At 43.0% G+C, this 27,678-nt stretch overlaps 1 protein-coding gene across 9 annotated transcripts; it reads right to left on the bottom strand.

Annotated features, from left to right (window-relative positions):
• Positions 1 to 377: 377 nt before the first annotated feature.
• On the bottom strand, positions 378 to 19,253 carry apold1b (apolipoprotein L domain containing 1b). Of its 9 annotated transcripts, none has more exons than XM_071333436.1 (25): positions 18,622 to 19,245; positions 18,286 to 18,349; positions 17,759 to 17,821; positions 16,267 to 16,323; positions 11,549 to 11,626; positions 11,354 to 11,413; positions 11,090 to 11,152; positions 10,881 to 10,955; positions 10,623 to 10,697; positions 10,462 to 10,524; positions 10,295 to 10,360; positions 10,082 to 10,147; positions 6,332 to 6,403; positions 6,134 to 6,202; positions 5,966 to 6,043; positions 5,778 to 5,843; positions 5,329 to 5,457; positions 5,140 to 5,223; positions 4,613 to 4,660; positions 4,361 to 4,468; positions 3,968 to 4,007; positions 3,819 to 3,870; positions 3,096 to 3,510; positions 2,251 to 2,448; positions 378 to 1,732 (listed from the first exon to the last, which is right to left on the bottom strand). In XM_071333436.1, the coding sequence occupies exons 2-25, from the start codon at positions 18,346 to 18,348 to the stop codon at positions 1,460 to 1,462; spliced, it is 2,361 nt and encodes a 786-aa protein (XP_071189537.1). In that variant the 5' UTR covers position 18,349; positions 18,622 to 19,245; the 3' UTR covers positions 378 to 1,459. The 9 variants fall into 9 exon arrangements, with proteins under 9 accessions (XP_071189537.1, XP_071189536.1, XP_071189540.1 ...); XM_071333435.1 differs by having other exon boundaries at positions 6,134 to 6,205; positions 18,622 to 19,242; XM_071333439.1 differs by having other exon boundaries at positions 6,134 to 6,205; positions 18,180 to 18,349; positions 18,622 to 19,242.
• Between the last annotated feature and the right edge of the window lie 8,425 nt (positions 19,254 to 27,678).

A 27,678-nucleotide genomic window follows, 5' to 3' on the forward strand; every position in this document is an offset into this window, starting at 1 on the left:
AAAACCCTTGATTGAGTAGGTGTCCAAACTCTTGACTGGAAGAGTTTGGAAGAGGTAAGAATCCACATGGAAAAAGTGTTAAATAAGTTAGGTCCAAAAAACATATTTTCACAAAGTCAAATTCATTTGTGTTATAGGTTTCATCATGCTTGTAGTTGTGGAAAGATTACCCAATTATCATACTTGAGTATAATAGAAAAATTACTCAAGTAAAAGCAAGTCACCCAGTAAAATACTACTTGAGTAGAAGTCTAAAAGTATTTGGTTTTAAATATACTTAAGTATCAAAAGTAAATGTAATTGCTAAAATGTACTTAAGTATCAAAAGTAAAAGTATAAATTATTTCAAATTCCTTATATTAAGCAAATCAGATGGCCACATGTTCCAGTTTTTATTTTATTTACGGATAGCCAGGGGCATGCTCCAACTCAGACATAATTTACAAACGAAGCATGTATTTAGTGAGTCCCCCAGATCAGAGGCAGTAGGGATGACCAGGGATGTTCTGTTGGTAAAAGTGTGAATTAGACAATTTACCTGTCCTGCTAAGCATTCAAAATGTAACAAGTACTTTTGGGTGTCAGGTAAAATGTATGGAGTAAAAAATACATAAGTTTCTTTTGGAGTGTAGTAGTGAAGTAAAAGTTGTCAAAAATATGAATAGTTAAGTACCGATACCCCCAAAAACGACTTAAGTAGGACTTTAAAGTATTTTTTACTTAAAACTTAACTTAAAACTTAACTTTTTTTACTTACTTTTTTACTTACTTACTTTACCACTGCTTGTATCTAAACTAAAGTAGATTGTTTTATACATCATTTGGGGTCTTTATAAGCTTTTTTTTTTCTTCCCAGGCGTAATGCAAGCCATTATCACTGGGATATGAGGTTAAACCAGGGCCTGAGCCTATGTTAAAAGTGTTTTTTAAAAGTACAAAGTGTTACAAATGTGTCCTTATGCTCAATTTACCCCAAAACCAAGTGACTACTTTTTTTGGACAAGCTCTGTTTTCAAAAGTGTTATGTTTACATGAATTCTGATTATTTCCAGAGATACATGACATCTGAAATATATGTAAATATCTTTGTTAGAAAGAATACTATATTTAGCTTGACATAGGGATACTGAATGTAAAAAATGGGTCAACATACCCAACTCTCACCTACTAACCAGTCATAAAAATTAGCAAAATATAGAAATAAGAAGACTAGTGACACCATCAGTGTTATATTAAATAAGGCACTACATTCTCAACTGAAAAATAAAGTGGCAATTTGGCAAAGTTTGGCCATGTCAAAAAGTTCTAGGCACCTTTTTTGGCTGAAACATATCACAGATTATAGGTCTACTGCATGTAACGGAATAAGTAACAAAAGAAATTGGTCAACATTTTTGGTCAAACGCCTTCGGGTTTCACAACCGAAAACTTCCTTCCTTCCCTCCCTCTCTTCCTTCACTCATTCTTCCAACTGGGCCAGTTTCTCTGGATCAGACTCGTACACCTCCTCCTCTTCCTCCACCACCTCGATCCCATCCATAGTTTTCTGCAGTTGCTCTTTGATGCGGTTGAGCTCCAACAGTCCATTCTGAAGATCCTTACACACTTCCCTGATCTTCCCAGCAAACTCCGTCTTGGCTCCTTTGTTGAGCTCGATGGAGTCTTTTGCCAGGAAGAACACATCCAGGGCCAGGAAGAGACCCGACATTACTCCTGTGGTGACACTCATCACCTAAAAAAAATGTAATTAGGACAAGCAAATCAGCACATGGAGAACATCAAGAATTTAACCATTTGTGATCTATTCTATATTGTTTGTTTTGATCAGTGATTTGTTTTCTTGTCTTTTCCTTTTCCCTATTTGAAACCCAATCTAGGGACGGATTAGCGCCAACATGATGGGGCAGCTCAGTGTAAACAAGCGTAACGGTAGAGTCAGTATCTTATGGCAAGGTAATCTGTATCTAGCAATGTCTTGTCTTGCATGCCTCTCAAATTCACCAAAGTAGCCTACAGTTTGCCTCTTCCTCTCTGGTTTTATTTCAATTAAACAACTTTCCCCAGGCCTTTATAGCCTATCGTCTAGTCAGGCTATAACACAGAAAATAATGTCTTGTGATAACTGCACTGCGATTATAATTTTGTGCGGCGGAAAAGCAAGTATCCCAATTTAGTTTAAATATGTGAACCTTTAAACGTTCACACCCCTAATCTGTACCAAACAAATAATAAATTATCATCATCATGTACCTGGGCTGCCTTGGCCGCTCCGCCTGCCACGTTGAGAACCTGCACGGTGTTGATCAGACTTTCTGTGTTGATTAGTAATGCCTTGCCGGCCCGGCCACCCTCCTTCATCACGTGTTTGACATTCTGGTTGAGATATTTCTTAGAGATGCTGTCCACGTACTGATCAAAGTCCCACTCCTCCAGGGTCTCCATACCGACCTGAGGTGGATGGAGAGAGATGGAGAAAGAGAAAGCGCAAGGGAGAAATAAAAGGGAGAGTAAGAAAAGAAGCAACAACATGATATAAAGTCAGAGGTCAAGACACCCAAATCCCCCCTCCACCCCTGCTGGGTGAAGTTTCCCCTAGGCGCAGATCAAGGATCAGCTTCCCCTCCTCCAATTTAAAACCCTCACCATTAGTGGTGAAAATGCTAAACTTACCTAAGATCAGCATCTAGGGCAGGGATAGGCAACTAGATTCAGCCGCGGGTCGATTTGTCAGAGTGGATGTTCGGGGGGCCGGAACATAATTATGATAATTTATACACTGCAAATTGACCACAGCTAAGCCCAAAAAGAGATTGCATTTGAAAATAACAATAATGTCATACCTTGATTACATTGAGACACAATCACGTTTTTATTCGTGGGAATACATGGGAACAGATTTCCTAAACCAAACTCACTTTTGCTGAATTCCTGGTGATTTTACAGTTTAGAATTTTTTTAACTTAAAACTAAAATTCTAAAGATAGATAACTACAAAATTTGGGGGGCCAAAAGAAAAATCACTCGCGGGCCAGTCTTGGCACGTGGGCCGCATGTTGCTGACCCCTGATCTAGGGACAACTCCACCCTTCACCCACCTGCAAAAAGTCCAGACACTCCTTGATATCCTTCATCTCCTCCTGGTAATCCTGAATCATCTTCTCCACCTTCTTCCTGTCTGTCTTGGAGTGCACCGTATCGGTAATATTTGCAGAGGCTGACGCTACCCCGCCCGCCGTCGCAACGCCGATGCCCACTGCCGTGACGATGAGCGACGTTCCCATGGTGAACGGCGCCAAGATGAGGCCGGTGATAGTGGTGATGCTCCCAGCAACGCTGGCGACTCCGCCCCCCACGCTGGCCTTCACAGTCTTCTTGTGGAAGCTGTCGGCGGCGTCGGCCAATGATAGGAGCTCCAGGATGCGTTGCTGTAAAGAGGCACCGCGCTGGTTGAAGAGACGCACAAAGAAACGGGCCGCCATGAAGACACGGTCCGCCACCGCCTCCACTGCCCTGAGAGAGAGAGGAAGGAGGAGAAAGAGAGTGATGGAAAAGGGAAGGACAAAATAAGAAAAGGTGGAGAATAGTTGAGAAAGAAAAGAGAGGGAGGTGTTCGTAAGAACTTGTATCCTTTTTCAAACAACAATACCTTGGGAATCCTGGAGAAATAAGCCTGATCTTACACGATAAATATTATTTCTCGGTGTTACGCAGTTCAGTTGGGTTCCCTAAAGACGTTTAATACACATTGTATGAAATCTCACATTGACAATTTCTCTTAAAACGACACAACCAATGGGTAAATACATGGAAATGCTTACATCTCGCCTTCATCCGCTTCAAAGGTGTTGGACTCCTTCCACGTTTCCCAACCTAGGGGGAGCAGAGATATAAGCTGTAGTTACAGGAAACAGCGACGGGAGAACACACATATACGCTGGTGAAAAATAGTGCTCTGTGCCAAACATACCCTCTACTGTTTGCCACCAATCCATAAGACCTTCCTCATTCTATAAATAAAATACTATTAGTCACATACACATAATGCAGTATGAATACACAAACAAGGTATATTTTTTATGCCCACCAGTGTCACAGTGCGTCATATGTTTTAAGGTTATATTGCGATGTAAAGTATACATGTACAATAATCACCATCCGGTGTCATAGTAAATTATGAAGTTTTATAATGCAACACAGGGCATGTAATATACGTACATACATCCTTGCTGTCCAGTGAGTTTCCTTCACTAGGTACTGGCACTGCAGCCATCTCCAGTGTCATAGTGTTATAATGCAATATAAGGAATGTCATAGTGAGTTCGGAAGTATCATAATGCAACATAGTACATGTGATACATACATCCACACTGTCCGGTGGGTTTCCTTCACTAGGTACTGGCACTGCAGCCATCTCCAGTGTCTGGACCTCCACGAGGCCCGCCTGGGCTGTGGGCTGAGCATCAGTATTCTGTAGGAAAGTAAAGATGAATATAAGTGAAGATATTATTAAATTGTAATATTATTCATTTGAAAATTAAGAAAAGAACACACCTAGAGTAAAAAAATACAGGCATAACTAAGACCAAAAGGAAGAGAGTGAAAATATGGTTACTTCTTTGCCAAACAGGGCACCAGGGAGAATCCTTCGGATTTGGAATGTCTACCAGAGAAACAAACAGACAGAAACATAAGAACACACGCTCTATGAAGAGGCCCTATGTAGATGATGTACTTAAATAGGATGATAGTATTATAGTGTAGTACTTTGTGACAACTGCTGATGTAAAAATGGCTTAATTAACTGGGTGGTTCGAGCCCTGAATGTTGATTGGCTGACAGCCATGGTATATCAGACCGCATACCTTGGGTATGACAAAACATTTATTTTTACTGCTCTAATTATGTTGGTAACCAGTTTATAATAGCAATAAGGCACCTCTGGTGTTTCTGGTATATGGCCAATATACCATGGCTAAAGCCTGTATCGAGGCACTCCGTTTTGCGTCGAGCATAAGAACGGCCCTTAGCCAAGGTATATTGGCCATATACCACAATCCCTCTGGCCTTATTGCTTCATTTCAAAATACATTTGATTGATTGTATAATATAATAGGATGATTAAATAAAAAAGTGACATGCCCCAGTCCTTTTCTTATTTTCTTGTGGTGGTGGAGGTCCACTTTTCACTGAAGAAGTAGCTTCATTGTCTGTGTACCACACGGTCTGTAACAAGCGATGGAGTAAGTTGTTACTTTAGCTAACCCTGTGCGGGAAATATGCAACTGCATTTTATTTTGCAGGTGGGACACCATAGACGTGTTGTTGTACCTGATTCTCCGTAGGACTGAAGACGTTGGTGTCACTCAGACTGTCAGAACTGGAGGATGAGTCGCTGTGTCCGCTACTTTCTGGTAGCTTTTCGGTGACATGGTGATCCACACTGTCACGCTGAGTCTCCTGAAACGGAGAGGAAGGGAGTGTGAGGAAGAGAGGGGGAGTATTTAAATATTTGCCATTTTGCATATAGTGACATTCTACCAGGTTTCACAAACCTCTCCTCGAGTAACCCCAGCCAGTCCACGTCTTTGATGAATTCCAGAACAGCTGATTCAAACGATCTCCTAATCATCAAGCCCTTTGTTTGTTGAATCGGCAGTGCTAGTTCTGGAATACATGAAATAACTGGACCGGCGGGGGTTACTCCAGAACCGGTTGGGAAACTCTGGTCTAAACTATCGGAACTTCCTTTGCATTACGACAAGGGTGTGTAAGGCTACCTGGGTCGGTGCTGTAGATTTGAATGGGTTGACTTTCTGCATCATTCCCTTGAACATCCCGGGGTTCTGAAAAACCAGGTGAACACAGAAATCACTTAGTGGTGATAATAAAATGTTCCTCTACTAGCACGGTTGTATTTCTATACTAAGAAGATGTATGCCTCAGCACCTGGGATGAACAGGTTTACCTGTTTTCCTGCAGAACTGTTACTCTCAGCCAGACTGCCAGAACTGGAGGAAAGATCACTGTGTATGGACTGGGTGTCCTGAAAAGAAGGCAGAGGGAAAATAGTACATTTGAATATTTAGCATAACTTTGCAACATGATACAGGTTGATCATAATCATCATGACTACCTGAATCGGTGTTGTAGATCTGAAAGGATTGACTTTTTGCATCATTCCCATAAACATTCCAGGATTCTGCTGCTGCAAAACACAAGGTTGAACACATGGCACACAAATCTTCTGTATGACAGCAAAAAAAAATGACAGCAAAAAAAATAAAAAGTCTTTAACGAGTATATCTTATTTATGCCTCATGAACAGGTTTACCGGTTTGCTTTCTGGTAGCTTTTCTGTGACATGGTGATCCACACTGTCGGTTGGAGGGTCTTCCTTTATCACCTAAAATACACACAAATGGATACCAAATGTAAAACATAGTCTTGAATAGGAAAGGCCATGTGTTTTGATAACCCTGTAACCTGTGCAGTTTACAGTGGGGGACATTTCATGGATAGGTGTAGATGGTACAGTTGAAGTCGGAAGTTTACATACACTAAGGTTGGAGTCATTAAAACTCATTTTTCAACCACTCCACAAATGTCTTGTCAACAAACTATTGTTTTGGCAAGTCGGTTAGGTCATCTACTTTGAGCACGACACAAGTAATTTCTCCAACAACTGTTCACAGACAAATTATTTCACTAATAAGTCACTGTATCACAATTCCAGTGGGTCAGACGTTTACATACACCAAGTTGACTGTGCCTTTAAACAGCTTGGAAAATTCCAGAAAATGATGTCATGGCTTTAGAAGCTTCTGATAGGCTAATTTACATCATTTGAGTCAATTGGAGGTGTACCTGTGGATGTATTTCAAGGCCAACCTTCAAACTCAGTGCCTCTGCTTGACATCATGGGAAAATCAAAAGAAATCAGCCAAGACCTCAGAAAAAAAATTGTAGACCTCCACAAGTCTGGTTCATACTTGGGAGCAATTTCCAAATGCCTGAAGGTACCACGTTTATCTGTACAAACAATAGTTTCGCAAGTATAAAAACCATGGGACCACGCAGCCATCATACCGCTCAGGAAGGAGACGCGTTCTGTCTCCTAGAGATGAACATACTTTGGTGCGAAAAGTGCAAATCAATCCCAGAACAACAGCAAAGGACCTTGTGAATATGCTGGAAGAAACCGGTACAAAAGTATCTATATCCACAGTAATATGAGTCCTACAGTGGGGAGAACAAGTATTTGATACACTGCCGATTTTGCAGGTTTTCCTACTTACAAAGCATGTAGAGGTCTGTAATTTTTATCATAGGTACACTTCAACTATGAGAGACGGAATCTAAAACAAAAATCCAGAAAATCACATTGTATGATTTTTAAGTAATTAATTTGCATTTTATTGCATGACATAAGTATTTGATACATCAGAAAAGCAGAACTTAATATTTGGTACAGAAACCTTTGTTTGCAATTACAGAGATCATACGTTTCCTGTAGTTCTTGACTAGGTTTGCACACACTGCAGCAGGGATTTTGGCCCACTCCTCCCTACAGATCTTCTCCAGATCCTTCAGGTTTCGGGGCTGTCGCTGGGCAATACGGACTTTCAGCTCCCTCCAAAGATTTTCTATTGGGTTCAGGTCTGGAGACTGGCTAGGCCACTCCAGGACCTTGAGATGCTTCTTACGGAGCCACTCCTTAGTTGCCATGGCTGTGTGCTTCGTGTCGTTGTCATGCTGGAAGACCCAGCCACGACCCATCTTCAATGCTCTTACTGAGGGAAGGAGGTTGTTGGCCAAGATCTCGCGATACATGGCCCCATCCATCCTCCCCTCAATACGGTGCAGTCGTCCTGTCCCCTTTGCAGAAAAGCATCCCCAAAGAATGATGTTTCCACCTCCATGCTTCACGGTTGGGATGGTGTTCTTGGGGTTGTACTCATACTTCTTCTTCCTCCAAACACGGCGAGTGGAGTTAGACCAAAAAGCTCTATTTTTGTCTCATCAGACCACATGACCTTCTCCCATTCCTCCTCTGGATCATCCAGATGGTCATTGGCAAACTTCAGACAGGCCTGGACATGCACTGGCTTAAGCAGGGGGACCTTGCGTGCGCTGCAGGATTTTAATCCATGACGGCGTAGTGTGTTACTAATGGTTTTCTTTGAGACTGTGGTCCCAGCTCTCTTCAGGTCATTGACCAGGTCCTGCCGTGTAGTTCTGGGCTGATCCCTCACCTTCCTCATGATCATTGATGCCCCACGAGGTGAAATCTTGCATGGAGCCCCAGACCGAGGGTGATTGACCGTCATCTTGAACTTCTTCCATTTTCTAATAATTGCGCCAACAGTTGTTTCCTTCTCACCAAGCTGCTTGCCTATTGTCCTGTAGCCCATCCCAGCCTTGTGCAGGTCTACAATTTTATCCCTGATGTCCTTACACAGCTCTCTGGTCTTGGCCATTGTGGAGAGGTTGGAATCTGTTTGATTGTGTGTGGACAGGTGTCTTTTATACAGGTAACGAGTTCAAACAGGTGCAGTTAATACAGGTAATGAGTGGAGAACAGGAGGGCTTCTTAAAGAAAAACTAACAGGTCTGTGAGAGCCGGAATTCTTACTGGTTGGTAGGTGATCAAATACTTATGTCATGCAATAAAATGCAAATTAATTATTTAAAAATCATACAATGTGATTTTCTGGATTTTTGTTTTAGATTCCGTCTCTCACAGTTGAAGTGTACCTATGATAAAAATTACAGACCTCTACATGCTTTGTAAGTAGGAAAACCTGCAAAATCGGCAGTGTATCAAATACTTGTTCTCCCCACTGTATATCGACATAACCTGTAAGGCCACTCAGCAAGGAAGAAGCCACTGCTTCAAAACCGCCATAAAAAAGCCAGACTACAGTTTGCAACTGCACATGGGGACAAAGATCGTACTTTTTGGAGAAATGTCCTCTGGTCTGATGAAACAAAAATAGAACTGTTTGGCCATAATGACCATCGTTATGTTTGGAGGAAAAAGAGGGAGGCTTGCAAGACGAAGAACACCATCCCAACCGTGAAGCACAGGGGTGATAGCATCATGTTGTGGGGGTGCTTTGCTGTAGGAGGGACTGGTGCACTTCACAAAATAGATGGCTTCATGAGGGAGGAAAATTATGTGGATATATTGAAGCAACATCTCAAGATATCAGTCAGGAAGTTAAAGCTTGGTCGCAAATGGGTCTTCCAAATGGACAATGACCCCAAGCATACTTCCAAAGTTGTGGCAAAATGGCTTAAGGACAACAAAGTCAAGGTATTGGTATGGCCATCACAAAGCCCTGACCTCAATCCAATATAACATTTCTGGGTGAACTGAAAAAGCATGTGCTAGCAAGGAGGCCTACAAACCTGACTCAGTTACACCAGCTCTGTCAGGAGGAATGGGCCAAAATTCACCCAACTTATTGTGGGAAGCTTGTAGAAGGCTACCCGAAACATTTGACCCAAGTTAAACAATTTAAAGGCAATGCTACCAAATACTAATTGAGTGTATGTAAACTTCTAACCCACTGGTCAATGTGACGAAATAAATCAAATATGAAATAAATCAATCTCTACTATTATTCTGACATTTCACATTCTTAAAATAAAGTTGTGATCCTAACTGACCTAAGACAATGATTTTTTACTTGGATTAAATGTCAGGAATTGTGAAAAACTGAGTTTAAATGTATTTGGCTAAGGTGTATGTAAACTTCCGACTTCAACTGTATTATACTAACCTTTTTGACCCATTACATGTGCTGGTGCTATTATTTGCTATCTGTCACTTTGTTCCTAGTTATATGTACATATCTACCTCAATTATCTCATTCCCCTGTACATTAACTCGGTACTGGTATCTGTGTATCTATTATTTGGTGTTTTACTTTTCTATTATGTCTCTATTTTCTATCTCTCTGCATTGTTGGGAAGGGACCCTAAGTAAGCATTTCACTGTTAGTCAACACCTGTTGTTTATGAAGCACGTGACATACATATACTGTATATTTTATTTTGTATAGATGCTGTATTGTACCTGTCTTCCTGTAGAAGCCAGACTGTCAGCACTGGAAGACAGATTGCTGTGTATGGCCTGAGTATCCTGAAAAATAGGAGAGAAATTGAGAAATTAGGAAAACAGGGAGTTTAGAGAATTTTGCACAACTTGGCATTTTACATAACCAAAAGCATCAGTCCAAAAATGTTTCATTGCAATATGATACAGCATTATCATCATCACTATAAGTACCTCATTCTGTGCTGTAGATTTGAATGGGTTGACTTTCTGCATCATTCCCGTGAACATCCCAGGGTTCTGCAAAAGCAAACCACATGACATGCAAATCCCTTTCAGGATGATCAGCTCTTAAAGTTCTTCAACTCATTATTATACTGAACATGGAGAAACATCTTTACCTGCTTGGCTTCAGGTAGCTTCGCTGTCACTTGGTGATCTACGGTGTCTGTTGAAGGGTCCTCCTTGCAAATAGATAACAAATGTACAGAATAGTCTTCAATAGGCCTTGTGTGTAACTTGGTAGATTACAGGTAGGACATTATTTTGACATGTGCTGTACTTGTCTTTCTGTTGTGGTGTTCTCAGCCAGACTGCCAGCACTGGAGGACAGATCACTGTGTATCGACTGAGTGTCCTCAAACATGAGGAGAGAAAGGGAGAGAGGAAATAGGGAACTTGAATATTTACTGCTTTGCATTAGTAACGTCATTCTAATTCTCAGTCAAAAATATGACTATTATTTTGCAATATGATACAGGGTGACCAAATGTATTTCAGGAGACTACTGCAATGTGACCAATGAACTCATCTTCACTACCTGTATCTGTGCTGTAGATTTGAAAGGATTGACTTTTTGCATCATTCCTGTGAACATGCCAGGGTTCTGGAAGACCTGAAAGGTGCACAAGTGACACAAAAAGTCCTTTCAGTACAGCAGCAACAATACCATTTTACTCTACTCACTAACATAGTCTTATAAATCAGGATAATGATGCTTTAGATTCAAGGATGAACAGACAGGTTTACCTGTTTGCCTTCTGGCAGCTTTTCCTGATCCACAGTGTCTTTTGGAGGGTCCTCTTTTCTCACCTAAAACACACACACACACACACACACACACACACACACACACACACACACACACACACACACACACACACACACACACACACACACACACACACACACACACACACACACACACACACACACACACACACAAATGGGTACTAAATGTAAAAAACATAGTGTTGAACAACATAGTATGATCAACTGGATTATGGCTAATACCTGTGTAGAGGACCTGAATGGGTTGACTTTCTGTGTCACTCCTTTAAACATACCCAGGTTCTGCAACACATACAAGCATCATGGTTCCCTCAATTATATCACACAGATCTTTTTTTTAAAATTATTAACGAAAAGGACCAGAAGTCTGACAAGTCGGATTAGTTTAGATACAGAGTATGCAGAGCTGAAATCTACCTGTTTCGCTTCAGGGACATTTCCATCCACAGTCTTCTCTGCCACTGGATCTGTAGCTGTACTGGCTGTAGAGGAGGCCTGGGTGGAAGAGAAGGATCAATGAGGATCTTCGGTGTTTGTTTCCACTAAAAATAGTAGCCTGTGCCTGTATTTATAAAGCGTCTCAGAGAAGGAGTGCTGATCTAGGATGACGTTCTCCCTATCTTATTCATTATGATCTGAAAGGCAAAACTGATCCTAGATCAGAACTCCTACTGTGAGGCACTTTTTGAATACAGTCCCTGGTCCCAGATCAGTTTATCGTGCCTTGCCAAATAGAAAAATATTATATTTGTATGCCTTGCCAACTCCTACGGTAGTTGGTGTGACAATGACCTTAGGAGTTTGCAAAGCAAAGGTAACTGAACTAAATGACTATCGCCCATAGCACTCACTTCTGTCATCATGAAGTGCTTTGAGAGGTTAGTTAAAACCTCTTAAGAATCCGCCCATTTTTTAATCAAATGACACACCCAAATCTAACTGCCTGTAGCTCAGGACCTGCATATTCTTGGTACCATTTGAAAGGAAACACTTTGAAGTTTGTGGAAATGTGAAAGGAATGTCGGAGAATATAACACAATATATCTGGTAAAAGATAATACAAAGAAAACAACAACCGTTCTTTTGTATTGTTTTTGTACCATCATCTTTGAAATGCAAGAGAAAGGCCATAATGTATTATTCCAGCCCAGGTGAAATTTAGATTTTGGCCAATAGATGGCAGCAGTGCATGTGCAAAGTTTAAAACTGATCCAATAAACCATTGCATTTCTGTTCAAAATGTTGTATCAAGACTGCCCAAATGTGCCTAATTTGCTAATTAAGGATCATATCACCTCTATCTTACCTGACACCCTAGACCCACTTCAGTTTGCTTACTGCCCCAATAGATCCACAGATGATGCAATTGCCATCGCACTGCCCTATCCCATCTGGACAAGAGGAATACCCATGTAAGAATGCGGTTAATTGACTATAGCTCAGCATTCAACACCATAGTACCCTCCAAGCTCATCATTAAGCTCAGGGCCCTGAGTCTGAACCGCGCCCTGTGCAACTGGGTTCTGGACTTCCTGATGGGCCGCCCCCAGGTAGCGAAGGTAGGAAACAACACCTCCACTTCACTGATCCTCAACACAGGGGCCCAACAAGAGTGCGTGCTCAGCCCCTTCCTGTACTCCCTGATCACCCATGACTGCGTGGCCACACACACCTCCAACTCAATCATCAAGTTTACAGATGACACAACAGTAGAAGGCCTGATTACCAACAATGACGAGACAGCCTACAGGGAGAAGGTGAGGGCCCTGGGAGTGTGGTACCAGGAAAATAACCTCTCACTGAACGTCAACAAAATAAAGGAGATGATCATGGACTTCAGGAAACAGCAGAGGGAGCAAGCCCCTATCCACTTCGACGGGACTGCAGTTGAGAAGGTGGAAAGCTTCAAGTTCCTCGGTGTACACATCACTGACAATCTGAAATGGTCCACCCACAGTGTGGTAAAGGTGGCGCGACAGCGCCTCTTCAACCTCAGGAGGCTGAAGAAATTTGTCTTGGCGCCTAAAACACTCACAAACTTTTACAGATGCACAATTGAGAGCATCCTGTCGGGCTGTATCACCGCCTGGTACGGCAACTGCTCCGCCCACAACCCGCAAGGCTCTCCAGAGGGTGGTGCGGTCTGCCCAACACATCACAGTGGGCAAACTACCTGCCCTCCAGGACCCCTACAGCATCCGATGTCACAGGAAGGCCAAAAAGATCAAGGACAACAACCACCCGAGCCATTGCCTGTTCACCCCACTATCATCCAGAAGGCGAGGTCAGTACAGGTGCATCAAAGCTGGGACTGAGAGACTGAATAACAGCTTCTATCTCAAGGCCATCAGACTGTTAAATAACCATCACTAGGCGGCTTCCAACCGGTTATGTAATCCTGAACCTTAGAGGCTGCTGCCCTAGATACAGTACCAGTCTGTCACGCCCTGATCAATCAATCAATCAAATGTATATATAAAGCCCTTCTTACATCAGCTGATGTCACAAAGAGCTGTTCAGAAACCCAGCCTAAAACCACACAGCAAGAAATGCAGGTGTAGAAGCAAGGTGGCTAGGAAAAACTCCCTAGAAAGGCCTGAACCTAGGAAGAAACCTAGAGAGGAACCAGGCTATGAGGGGTGGCGATTATAACAGAACATGGCCAAGATGTTCAAATGGAAAAGATCTGATCTGTTTCACCTGTCTTTGTGCTCGTCTCCACTCCCCTCCAGGTGTCGCCGACCTTCCACATTATCCCCTGGGTACTTATACCTGTGTTCTCTGTTTGTCTGTTGCCAGTTCGTCTTGTTAATCAAGTCAACAAGCGGTTTTTCACAGTTCCTGCTTTTCCCCAGTCTCTCTTTTTCCTCGCTCTCCTGGTTATGACCTTTGCCTGTCCTGACTCTGAGCCCGGCTGCCTGACCACTCTGCCTACCCCTGACCCTGAGCCTGCCAGCCGTCCTGTGCCTTTGCCCCTACTCTGGATTACCGACCTCTGCCTGACCTGACCCTAAGCCTGCCTGCCGTCCTGTGCCCCTACTCTGGATTACCGACCTCTGCCTGACCTGACCCTAAGCCTGCCTGCCGTCCTGTGCCACTACTCTGGATTATCAACCCCTGCCTGCCTTGACCTGTCGTTTGCCTGCCCCTGTTGCTGTAATAAACATTGTTTTTTCAACAGTCTGCATTTGGGTCTTACCTGAAACGTGATACAGTCAACAGTGTGAACAAACCTACTCATTCAAGGGTTTTTCTTTATTTTTACTATTTTCTACATTGTAGAATAATAGTGAAGACATCAAAACCATAAAATAACACCAATGGAATCATGTAGTAACCAAGAAAAGTGTTTAACAAATCAAAATATACTTTATATTCTTCAAAGTAGCCACCCTTTGCCTTGATGACAGCTTTGCACACTCTTGGCATTCTCTCAACCAGCTTCATGAGGGACGCTTTTCCAACAGTCTTGAAGGAGTTCCCACATATGCTGAGCACTTGTTGGCTGCTTTTCCTTCACTCTGCAGTTGAACTCATCCCAAACCATCTCAATTGGGTTGAGGTCAAGTGATTGTGGAGGACAGGTCATCTGATGCAGCACTTCATCACTCTCCTTGGTCAAATAGCCCTTACACACCTGGAGGTGTGTTTTGGGTCATTGTCCTGTTGAAAAACAAATGACAGTCCCACTAAGCGCAAACCAAATGGGATGGCGTATCGCTGCAGAATGCTATGGTAGCCATGCTGGTTAAGTGTGCCTTGAATTCTAAATAAATCACAGTCACCAGCAAAGCACCACCACACATCACACCTCTTCCTCCATGCTTCACAGTGGGAGCCACACATGCCGAGATCATCCGTTCACCTACTCTGCATCTCACAAAGACACGGCGGTTGGATCCAGAAATATCTAAAAGTGGATTCATCAGACCAAAGGACAGATTTCCACTAGTCTAATGTCCATTGCTCGTGTTTCTTGGCCCAAGCAAGTCTCTTCTTATTATTGGTGTCCTTTAGTAGTGGCTTCTTTGCAGCAATTCGACCATGAAGGACTGATTCACGCAGTCTCCTCTGAACAGTTGATGTTGAGATGTGTCTGTTACTTGAACTCTGTGAAGCCTTTATTTGGGCTGCAATCTGAGGTGCAGTTAACTCCGCAGCAGAGGAAACTCTGGGTCTTCCTTTCCTGTGGCGGTCCTCCTGAGAACCAGTTTCATCATAGCGCTTGATCATTTTTGGGACTGCACTTGAAGAAACGTACACATTTTCTGGATTGACTGACATTCATGTCTTAAAGTAATGACGGACTGTCGTTTCTCTTTGCTTATTTGAGATGTTCTTGCCATAATATGGACTTGGTATTTTACCAAATAGTATTTTACCCTACCTTGTCACAACACAACTGATTGGCTCAAACATATTAAGAAGGAAAGAAGAAATTCCAGAAATACATTTTTAACAAGGCACACCTTTTAATTGAAATGCATTGCAGGTGACTACCTCATGAAGCTGGTTGAGAGAATGCCAAGAGTGTGCAAAGCTGTTATGAAGGCAAAGGGTGGCTACTTTGAAGAATCTCAAATATAAAATATATTTTGATGTTTAACACTCTTTTGGTAACTACATGATTCCATATTTGTTATTTGATAGTTTTGATGTTATTCTACAATGTAGAAAATAATACAAATTAAGAAAAACCCTTGAATGAGTAGGTGTGTCCAAACTTTTGACTGGTGCTGTACATAGACTTGAAATCACTGGCCACTTTAATAACGGAACACTAGTCACTTTAATAATGTTTACATATTTTTGCTTTACTCATCTCATATGTATATACTGTATTCTAACCTACTGTATTTTAGTCTATGCCACTCCGACATTGCTCGTCCTAATATTTATATATTTCTTCATTCCATTATTTTACTTTTAGATTTGTGTGTATTGTGTGTATTGTTGTGCATTGTCAGATATTACTGTACTGTTGCTAGAAACACACGCATTTCGCTACACCCGGAATAACATCTTCTAAACATGTGCATGTGACCAATAAAATGTGATTTGATTTGAGCAGAACTAACTGATCTGGGACCAGGCTATGAAAATAGTCATCTATTTAACATTACTGATGTAGTAACCTGTGTTGTGGTTTTGAACGGATTGACTTTCTGCATGACTCCCATCATCCCAGTCCTCTGTTGGGAACAAACAAACAAAAACACAACTCATCACAAAATCTACTTACAATGGGCAGAGAGAGCATGCTCAGTTGCAGCCCTTTATAACCTTGGTTTGGGGGAGCAGCCGCACTCTCATTGTTATTCTACTGAAAACAATCGTTTAATAAATGGTTAACAGTCAATTGGGTCAACCGCGTCGTTGTATCGTCTGTAAAAACAACACAAACTTTTCGTTAGTGTTGTGTTCACAGACGATACAATGGGGGATGCATTAGCTGCTCTTAGAAAAGTGGGCATATTTACATACACTGGTGTTGCTTTCAGTTGTATTGGGTTGCACAAAAACAGTCTGCGGGAAGCCAGAAGTTAAATACAATTCCATTTCAACTTACTGTGCCAGTGGACAGGAAGGTTGGTCATTACGACAGTGGAATTTGAGACAAGATATCTAAAGGATTGTATTATTAAACAGACTTTCCAAACATGGGTGTGTCGTAGACCCACTTCCTCTCTGCTTACCTCATGTCAAAATATACATCCAACACAAGTTATTCCTTTTTTTGTCCACTTATGGCGCATGTGCAGGACTTATATTATGACATGAGGTAAGCCGAGAGGAAGTGGGTCTACGACACACCCACGTTTGGAAATTCTGTTTAATAATAGGATCCTTAAGATATTTTGTCTCAAATTACCCCTGTCATAATGACCAAATATCCTACCCACCGGCACAGTAAGTTGAAATGGATTTTGTATTTAACTTCTGTCTTCCTGTGGACTGTTTTTGTGCAACCCAATACAATTGAAAGCATTGCTAGTGAATGGAAATACACCCGCGTTGCTAAAAGCCGGCTATTTTAGGCTTAGGGGTTAGGTTTAGGGTTAGAATTAGTGTTAGGGTTAAGGGTCAGTGGTTAGGTTTAGGGAAAATAGGATTTTGAATGGGAATCAATTGTTGCTCCCCAAAAAGTCCTCACAAGTATAGTAAGACAGAGCTGTGTGTGTGTGTCAGTACAGCATTTTAAGTGTCTCTTCTAATCAAATGGCTACCCAGACTATTTGCATTGCCCCCCCCCCCCCTCCCCCCCTCTACGCTGCTGCTACTCTCTGTTATTATCTATGCATAGTCAATTTAATAACTCTACCTACATGTACACACCTCAATTACCACGACTCCGGTGCCCCTGCACATTGACTCTACCGGTACCCCCTGTATATAGTCCCGCTATTGTTATTTACTGCTGCTCTTTAATTATTTGTTCTTATCGCTTACTTTTTTAGGTATTTTCTTAAAACTGCATTGTTGGTTAAGGGCTTGTAAGTAAGCATTTCACTGTAAGTGTAACCGATGTGAAATGGCTAGCTAGTATTTCACATCGGTTACATAAGGTCTACACCTGTTGTATTCGGCGCATGTGACAAATACAATTTGATTTGATTTGATACCTACCTGTGAGTTACTGCTCGTATCATTCTCTTTGTTCAAGCGGTGTGTGGTTGGGTTGCTCATCTCCTGTGTGAAGACAGAAGACATCAATATCATGGACCAAATGAATGAATACACGAATGAGAAACAAAAAGAACGATGAAAGAAACACTATTTGTCCGTTCAATAGGACACTTTTTTGTATCAGGATTCACACAACCACATACACACATAACATGAGCTCACTGGATTCAATGGGACACTGGGGGGGGGGGGGGTACGTTTATGATACGTTTATAACATTACTGTGCATAACAGTTTTTACAAATTAGTACTTAAACTACTACTACTAATTTTGATGGTTGTAGAAATCCTTGTCCCAATTAACCATATTAACAAACATCTCATTTTCCAACTTCATATTTCTCGAGTATTGGCTACTTACCGTAATGATCGAGATCAGCAAAATGCCTGCGATAAGTGATCGGTATGTTCGATACTTTTCGGTTTATCGTTCCAGCTCTAGTGTGTGTATTCAATCAGTGTCCTACCTCACTGCTGGGTCTGGGAGGAACCACTGGAGAAGACTTGTTGTCCCTTCGCGGACTATTCATACTGTGTTACATACACAAAAGTGACACATGAGAAACACATGACTCGAATAGGACACACACACAATCAGGTAGTATAGCACCCTTGTGTTATATGTGTCCCTATAACCACTGATACCGGGTCAGATACATAACTACCTTCAGTTGACTTTGACTAGGCTAATCAATGTCAATACACAACACGACTGGGATATATTTAGCCTACTACAATAGCGTTGGTTGTTATCACCAATCACAACATTATGCAGTACGATAATATGAAGCATTAAAGCCTACCTTTATATGGCACATATAAGTTATACTTGAAGTGTTACAGTAGAGCTGTAGAAGGAAAACACTTCTGAAATTCCGTCACTTCCCTTATGACTTGTCAAACTGGTTTTGCAGCGATGGGAACTAGCCTACTGACGCGTAATATGATCAACACAAACTTGATGGCATTCAACTTTGTTCTTTCTGCTCCGGTTTATGATAAGCTCATTTTATCTGAAATTCCGTCACTGCCCTTATGACTTGTCAAACTGGTTTTGCAGCGATGGGAACTAGCCTACTGACGCGAAATACTGTTTTGTTTATTTAACAAGGCAAGTCAGTTAAGAACAAATTCTTATTTACAATGACGGCCAATTGTGCGCCACCCTATGCCCTATGGGACTCCCAATCATGGCCAGATGTGATTCAGCCTGGATTCAAACCAGCGACTGTAGTGACACCTCTTGCACTGAGATGCAGTTCCTTAGACCGCTGCGCCACTCGGGAGCTCAACACAAACATGACTGCATTCAACGTTGTTCTTTCTGTTCCGGTTTATGATAAGCACATTTTATCGCAAAGGGGAGCAATACACCAGACACTCGAGTCGAAACCCAACTCTAAAAGCCAAATGTCCTGTTTCTGCGCTTTGTGAAAAGTTTGAGATATAAGAACTGAGAAGACCCGCCCACTAGTATTGTTTTTTTGCAGTCAGTTATTGAGGAGGTTCGATTATTCTGGCCCGGGAGATACCGGGATATGGCCCGTCACATCATCGGGCGAAGGCTGGGAGGGAAGAGCGCCCATCTCAAATCAAACAGTAATTTGCACCGCTCGGTCATGTTGTCAACAAGGTTGCATCATCCAGGAACATCTCTTCCATAAAATAAACGTTTGAATTTTCAAACTAGTTTTCATTGGGAAGGCAGATAAAGAATTTGTAAAGAAAAGCAATCACTTTTGCATGTCAAAACATAGAATACTACTCATTAATACATGTGCTTAATTACATAACTTTTGTTTTAAATCGAGCCAACTTTGCCTTCTGATAGAGTGAAGCACCTGTTCCACTGAGCTATAATAAGAACCAGAAACTGCCTCCAATATGTCCAACCATTGTTTTCAACATAATCTACTCTGGGTTGCATAAAATGTTTCGTGGGGGCTGACATCTTGCTAGTTCCGGTTTCAGGAGTCCATTAGTACATGCGCACTAGTACTGGAGCCCAGCCTGACGCCTGATGTCCACCAGATGCATATGTTGTCTAGCCTGCTTTTCAACTAGTTAAAGCCAGCTAGGTGGAGTCTGTGTGTGTACTTCTGTTTGTACCACCGCATGGTAAAACAACGCACAAATTGAAAATATTGAATGCATGCGGTTCACAGAACGCACCGTAACGTTTCAGACTGCTCCATTGGCAGTGAATTACTTCCCCAGGATGCAAAGAGTTTGATGCATCTGGTGGACATGAGGCTTGAGCCCAGAGCATGCTGGAGTGGGGACCTGCGTTCCAGCACCGGATTGTGGATCTTGATTAGAGGGGAGGGGAAATCTGCAGGCACAAAGCACAACCACTGGAAACATGAAAGAAATGTTGTCTGCAAAGTAAATTATTCAGGACCAAGACGACTGTGCCCTAGCTTGCTCTATATGTGCACCTCGGGAGACAGTTGGATGATATTTGCTATTTAACGCAACACAATCGCGACAGCAACCACGACTTGGTACAGATGTAGCTTGGTAACATCAGGTGTACTCCGGGAACTGTAGTCCTCTTATTACAGCAAAACACAAAGGTGTTTTTGATTTTGTTACATTTTTTTGTTGTTAAAGGGTGATCACATCAAATAAAAAAAGACAACAGTTCATCAGACTTGGGTATAAGCTACATTATGTTTTTAGGTCACAATACATTTCCTTAAACTAAAGCATTTAGAAAATGTATAGAGCAAGAGTGTAACGATGCTGTATCTGGTGTGTGATCACCGTCCTAACCTGTCCCCACTGTTTCTGTATGATATGTCGGATTAAGGAATAAAGACAGACACCAATGTTAAGTTCAATAGCCTTGTTAAGCATTGTACAAGTCCCTACGCGTGGAGTCTGGGGAACAGTCCAACTAGTCGATTACCTATCAACTAGACTCCGTAACATCATCCTTTTCAATAGAAAGTGCAAACATAACGGCATAACATTGAGTTCTTAACAGTCAAGTCATAACAATTGAAAAGCATGACATTTTCTTTTTACTTCAGCTGTCATCTTCCTTTTTTAATATTTTTTTTACATTTTTTAATATTTTTTTAATTAACAGACAACAAGTTAAGTCTCTTGCTTACAGAGTAAGCCTGTCCGGTGGCTTGCACAGCCGACCCACCCGTGAGTAAGTATTGGCTCTGACAGGGGTAGGATTAGGGCCACGAGCTGGAGAGTTTGGTGGGGTAGAAGCTTCACCTTCAGTTGGCTCATGTCTCAATTCTGCACCCCTTACCCTTAGGCCTGGACTGTGATCCAGCTCATCTAGGTGAGTGTATGGCATGTTCTGGTTTGTCTGCTCTGCTATGCGCAGATCCACCCGATTGCGACGATAGAGGGAGCCACCAACATCCACCAGGTAAGAACGTGGTGCAACTCTCTGTAGGCATGTGCCCAGCCTCCAAAGTCCTGTGTGGTCTCCCGGCAGCGGTTTCATCCTTATAGTTTCACCCACCTCCAGCTCTGGTAGGTCTCGAGCAGTCCGGTCGTAGAAGCACTTAGCGAGCTGCTTTCTGTGACGCAGTTTGTCCGTGACGCCAACCATGACGCAGGGCTCAAGTAGCTTGTTAGCTACGGGGATAGTAGTCTTCAGACGTCTGGACAGAAGGCGTTGTGCTGGGCTGCTGTCCATGTTTTCGGTGGGTGTGTTCCTCCACTGTAAGATCGCTTTCCATGGGTCGTTGCTGTCGCGCAAGGCCCTGCTTAACAGGTTTTTTGCAATCTTGACAGCTGATTCTGCCTTGCCATTTGCTTTTGGGTGTCTTGGAGAGGAGGTCACGTGGTCAAACTCCCATTCTGAGGCGAAACGCTTGAACTGTGCAGTGAATTGTGGGCCATTGTCCGTGATTACCTTGTCAGGCTGACCTTGCCTTGCAAACTGCGCCTTGCAGCGCTTTATGACCGTCTCTGCAGACAAGTCAGGGAGCAGTTCAATTTCCCAAAAGTCAGAGTAATGATCAACGAGGAGAAGATAGTCCTTTTGTCTGTGGCTGAATAAGTCCATGCTGATGATTTGCCAGGCCCTTGTGGGCAGTTCGTGTGACATCATGGTTTCCTTTTGCTGTTCATGAGCGTACTCGTTGCATGTGGTACAGTTGCTGACAAAGTCTTTAATTTCTGCTTGCATGTTTGGCCAGTATAATGTTTCACGAGCCTGACGGTAGCATGCGTCACCTCCAACGTGACTGGAGTGTATGCGGGTAAGCATCTCTGGACGTAGTGATTTGGGAATAATGACCTTCTGACCTCTGAACAAGACGCCATTTTGCACACTGATCTCATCTCGAAAGGTCCAGTATTCTCTCACTGTGAAAGGTGTCTCCTCTTTCAGATATGGCCAACCTGCGAGAGCCATGGACTTCAGTGACTGTAGGTGTTCGTCCTTGTCAGTATGTTGCCTGATCTGGGCTAGGCGGTGATCTGTGACGTTTAAGTAGTCTGCCTGATTGATCTGTTGAACATCTTGTTGTTCCTGCTGTAGCGAACAGATGGCCTGCCGCTGATAGGCAGTGCCTCTACCTGTACATTGTGCTGTTGCCCTGCTCAGTGTGTCGCTGATGTACATCTCAGGTCCTGGCTTGTAAATGACCTTCAGGCTGTAGTTTTGCAGAGTCAGGAGCATACTTTGAAGCCTCTTGGGCGCGTTGAGGAGAGGTTTACTGAATATGGCAATGAGTGGTTTGTGGTCAGTTTCAGCGGTGACCAGCTCTCGACCATATAAGTAGTGATGGAATCGCTGGCAGGAGAAGACGATGCTGAGGCACTCTTTCTCAATTTGTGCATAGTTTTGTTCGGTGGGGGTGAGCGCTCTCGAGGCAAACGCAACGGGCTGGCCTTCCTGCATAAGGCAGCATCCAAGTCCCCTTTGGCTAGAGTCGCTCTGGATTGTGACAGGCTTCGTGACGTCGTAGTAGCGCAACACTGGCATGGATGAAGCCAGAGATTTCATCTCCTGCACTGCGGCCTCGTGCTTGGGTAGCCAGTGCCATGGTGTGTCTTTGTCCAGCAACCGGCGCAGAGGCTCACAGACTGCTGATAGGTGTGGCATGAACTTTGCAAGATAGTTTGCAAAGCCGATGAGACGCTGTACTCCTTTTGCATCCGACGGGTTTGGCATGTCGAGGATCGCTTGGACCTTGTCTGGGTCCGGCTTCAGGCCTTTTGCCGAGAGAATGTGGCCATGGAAGTGGACGTCTTTCACCTTGAACTGCAGCTTCTTCAGGCCAAGACGAAGCTTAACTGATCGGCAGCGCTCCATCAGTGCCAGGAGCTTCACATCGTGGTCGCGTTCTGCTTCTTCGTCTGTTTCACCACAGCCTACGATCAGGATATCATCGGCGATGGGTTCAATGCCCTTGAGCCCAGCCAGTAACTCGTGCTGCTTGCGTTGGTATACCTCAGGCGCCACTGAGACACCAAACGGGAGCTTGAGCCAGCGTTTCCGACCCCAGGGGGTCCAGAAGGTAGTCATGAAGCTGCTTTCTTCGTCCAGCTTGCATTGAAGGAATGCATCTCGGGCATCCACCAAGGTGAAAATCCTGGCCTTGGGAAGCTTATAGAGGACATCCTCTAGTGTCGGCATGATGTAGTGGGATCGTTTCAGTGCTTGGTTCAGATGCTTTGGGTCGATGCAGACCCTCAGCTTCTCTGGTTTTTTCACTATGACCATATTGCTGATCCAGTCAGTTGGTTCAGTCACAGATGTCATGTGGCCATCGGCCTCATACTTGTCCAGCTGGGCCTTCACAGCCACTTTCATTGCAATGGGCACATTGCGAGGAGCACACTGGACTGGAGTAATGCTCTCATCCACTTCAAAGTGTACCTCCCCAGGCACTGATTCAACGGGCATGTTGAATACATCGTCATATCTGCTGAGTAGTTGTTCTTTGGACAGGGGTCCATGCTGGACATGATCCACAATGTGCAGGTCATTTGGTACAGTGAACTGCATCAGTCCCAGGCGTTCGCATGTAGAGCCTGAGAGGAGAGGATTTTGACTGGTTTTCACAATCTCAAACTCCAGCTTGTGTTTGCGTCCCCGAATAACACATTCGGTCTCAAAGGTGCCCATAGAGCTCATTAGTTCTCCTGAGTACAGCTTTAGTCTAGTATCGCTGGGCAATAGATGTGTGTCAGGTGCCAGATTGATTTTGTCTTTGTAGCTCATTACGTTGCATGTAGCACCCGAATCCAGTTGACATTGTTGTTGCTTGTTGTGTAATCGTAGTGTCACAAACCATTTCTTCCCTCTTGAGTGTACAGCCCCAATGGATTCATGCATGTAAATGTCACTTTCACTGTTCAGCTCTGAACATTGAGTAACATCATCAACACAGTGAATCTTGCCCTCACTCACCCTTCTTTTGCTTTTGAGACACACTTTTGCAAAGTGATTATTAGTTCCACAAGCTCTGCATGGTTTTCCGTAGGCAGGGCAGTGCTCTTTGCCACGTGTGTGTGTATTCCCACAGTATTTACATGCTACGGGGCTCTCTGTGTTCACCGTTCGTGGTGAATTACTCTGCCTCGATTGGTTTTGTCTGAATGTCTGCCTAGCAACAGCGTGAACAGTATCAACGTCAGAGCGTGGGGTTTCCGTTTCCATTGCTCTCATTCTCATGTCAGTGACTTCAGCAGTGCGGCACATTTCGATGGCAGTTACTAATGTTAAGCCTCTCTCTCTCAGTAGACGCCGGCGCGTATTCTCATTTGCAATTCCCAGTACTATTTTGTCACGAATCAGTTCATCTTTCAATCCCCCGTATTCACAAGTGGCGGATTTCTCTCTCAAACGGGTTACAAAGTTGTGTACTGACTCACCCTCTTCCTGTTTGCAGCTTCCGAAAACGAACCGCTCGTAAATGACGTTTCTGGCGGGTTTGAAGTAATTCTCCAATGCATCCAATATAGCCTTTGCATCACACTGTTGTCGTGCCGTGAGGGTGAGATTGTGCCGGTAGATATGCCTGCATTCACTGCCCATTAAACTCCTCAGAGTTGCCGCTTGTACCTCGTTGGGTTTCTCATGTAGACCGGTCGCCAGCGCATAGTCCTCGAATTCATCCCTGAAGTTGTCCCAATTAGTATTCCAGTCCCCTGTGAGAACCATGTGATTTGGTGGCGGAATGTTCGCTGCCATAGCAATGGAATAGGAGATTTCTTTGCCTTCAGTCATGGAAGTAGGTAGTGAGGCTAGCTAGCCAGCTAACAACGAGTTGATCAGTGTTGTGAGTAGGAAACGGCTTGTGTTCGCATATGGAACGTAACTGCGCCTATACTGTACTTAGCTACAAAAATAACAAACGTGTGTTTTCCGAGCCACTTCTGATACCATGTTTCTGTATGATATGTCGGATTAAGGAATAAAGACAGACACCAATGTTAAGTTCAATAGCCTTGTTAAGCATTGTACAAGTCCCTACGCGTGGAGTCTGGGGAACAGTCCAACTAGTCGATTACCTATCAACTAGACTCCGTAACACCCACTAACTGAGTTGACCCTGCCTCTTAAGTGCATTGAAGTGCCAGTGCATCAGTAGATACATGGATGAAATGTTGCTTTTCATTTGCACTCAAATGGTTTGAGATATTTCCTCTACCTAGTAGAGACAGTTTGGTATGGAAAGACAATGCTGTCTCAGTCTATCGTACAAGATGGTCTGGAGTATTAATACACACACATAATTGTGTTATTCAAAGGCTGTCCCATTCCTAGGAAATCTGGGCAGCAGAAGTTATACAAACAATATAATTACTTGTTGAGTCAGACAAGCATAATTTCATGTATAACTTTATTCTTAGAAATGTATGGGTTGATCACATCAGAGCCAAAGCAAAGTAGCGGTTACTGTAATTCTCACCAAAGGATAAAGTGATTATCAGATATTAAGCATGGGAGACATACAAGACATTAAATAATACATTTAATTTATTCACACCAACTGACATAAGTGTACCTTGTGATTGCCATATCAACAGAGTTGATTGGAATTTGTTTCAATACAGAATCAAAACAAAATCAGTAGACAGTAAAAACTATATCACAAAATAAAAAACTAAATATCCATAAAAGCATTCATACTTGATCAGTACTCTAGATCTCGAGGGCCACCACTGTACATACTAGTGACTGTCCTCACTAAATTGCCTGTGAGAGGAAGCTATTAGACTATTGAGACACAGCCATAGTGTGTGTCCTCAAGGTGAAACGGTGTTGAATGGGCCCCACGGGGGTCGGCGGGAGGCGACCCCCGTGAGGTCCTTGCAGGTGAACATGATAATGTCACTCGGTTTTTACAGCAACAGGAACTGCAAGAAGTCGGCCATCATGGCACAGAGATCCGGGTGCTGCTGCAGGTATGAGGCATACTCCGCCTTCAACACCATGTGTAACACACAAACACACAAGTCAGGTCATGTTGGAAACTTAGGGGTTAGTGGTTTGAGAGTAAGGGGCTAGGCCAGGGTTAGAGTAGGGGGTATTGGGTAAGGTGTAGGGATAGACTTAATATGTCACCTTTTTGGCCAGGAAATTGGAGTGCATCTGCATATCCTCAACATACCAGACGCATCTTCTCAAACCCCGGCTTATCATCCCTCACCTTTGACACACATACACCCAAACATGTAATTATTGGAACACTCCTAATAGTGTAATGTAGCAGTAGTGCCAACACTGAGGGAGGTCGATTAACCAGAGCCGCGGTGCACCCGGCTAAGGCCCTTGACGTTAACGGGCAAAAGCGGTGAGGGAGGAGCTTTTCAAATCGAACAGTGATCTGCGCTGCTCGGTCATGTTGTCAATAAGGTAGCATGGTGCATCATTCAGAAAGACACAAAATCTATTTTCAATAAAAGCATATGGTACCAGTCAAAAGTTTGGACACACCTACTCATTCAAGAGTTTTTCTTTATTGCAGAATAATAGTGAAGACATCAGAACTATGAAATAACACATATGGAGTCATGTAGTAACCCCAAAATATATATTTGAGATTCTTCAAATAAAGCAAATCACTTCTTTTCATCATTACTTTAAGGCATGACTGACCTTCATGCCTTAAAGTAATGATGGACTGTCGTTTCTCTTTGCTTATTTAAGCTGTTCTTGCCATAATAGGGCTACCTTCTGTATACCACCCCTAACTTGTCACAACCACAACTGATTGGCTCAAATGCATTAAGAAGGAAAGAAATTCCACAAATGTACTCTTAATGCACACCTGTTAATTGAAATGCATTCCAGGTGACTACCTCATGAAGCTGGCTGAGAGAATTCCAAGAGTGTGCAAAGCTGTCATCAAAGCAAAGGGTGGCTCCTTTGAAGAATCTCAAATATAAAATATATTTTAATATGTTTAACACTTTTTTGGTTACTACATGATTCCATATGTGTTATTTCATAGTTTTGATGTCTTCACTATTATTCTACAATTTAGAAAATAGTAAAAATAGAGAAAAACCCTTGAATGAGTAGGTGTGTCCAAACTTTTGACTGATACTGTATGTTCGAATTTTCTAACTAGTTTTCATTGGGAAAGTAGAAAGTGTTTTTATCAAAAGCAATCACTTTTGCATGTGAAAACAAAGAATCCTAGTCATTACTCCATGTGCTTAACCTACGTCACTTTTGTTATGAGCCGACTTCGCAGTCAGCCAGAGTGGAGCCTGGCTTACACCCTGGAGGCACCACACCCGGGAGGCAGCCTGGGGCAAAACACGCCTACACAGGCGCCCGGGGGAGATTAATCGAATCCCCTCACTGCCAAGTGGCTGCGATGTTCTCCACTGAGTACACTGTCCTCTCCACACCAAACATCTCC

The sequence above is a fragment of the Salvelinus alpinus genome, chromosome 11 (assembly GCF_045679555.1).
Source record: "Salvelinus alpinus chromosome 11, SLU_Salpinus.1, whole genome shotgun sequence".
Classification (NCBI taxonomy): Eukaryota; Metazoa; Chordata; class Actinopteri; order Salmoniformes; family Salmonidae; genus Salvelinus; species Salvelinus alpinus.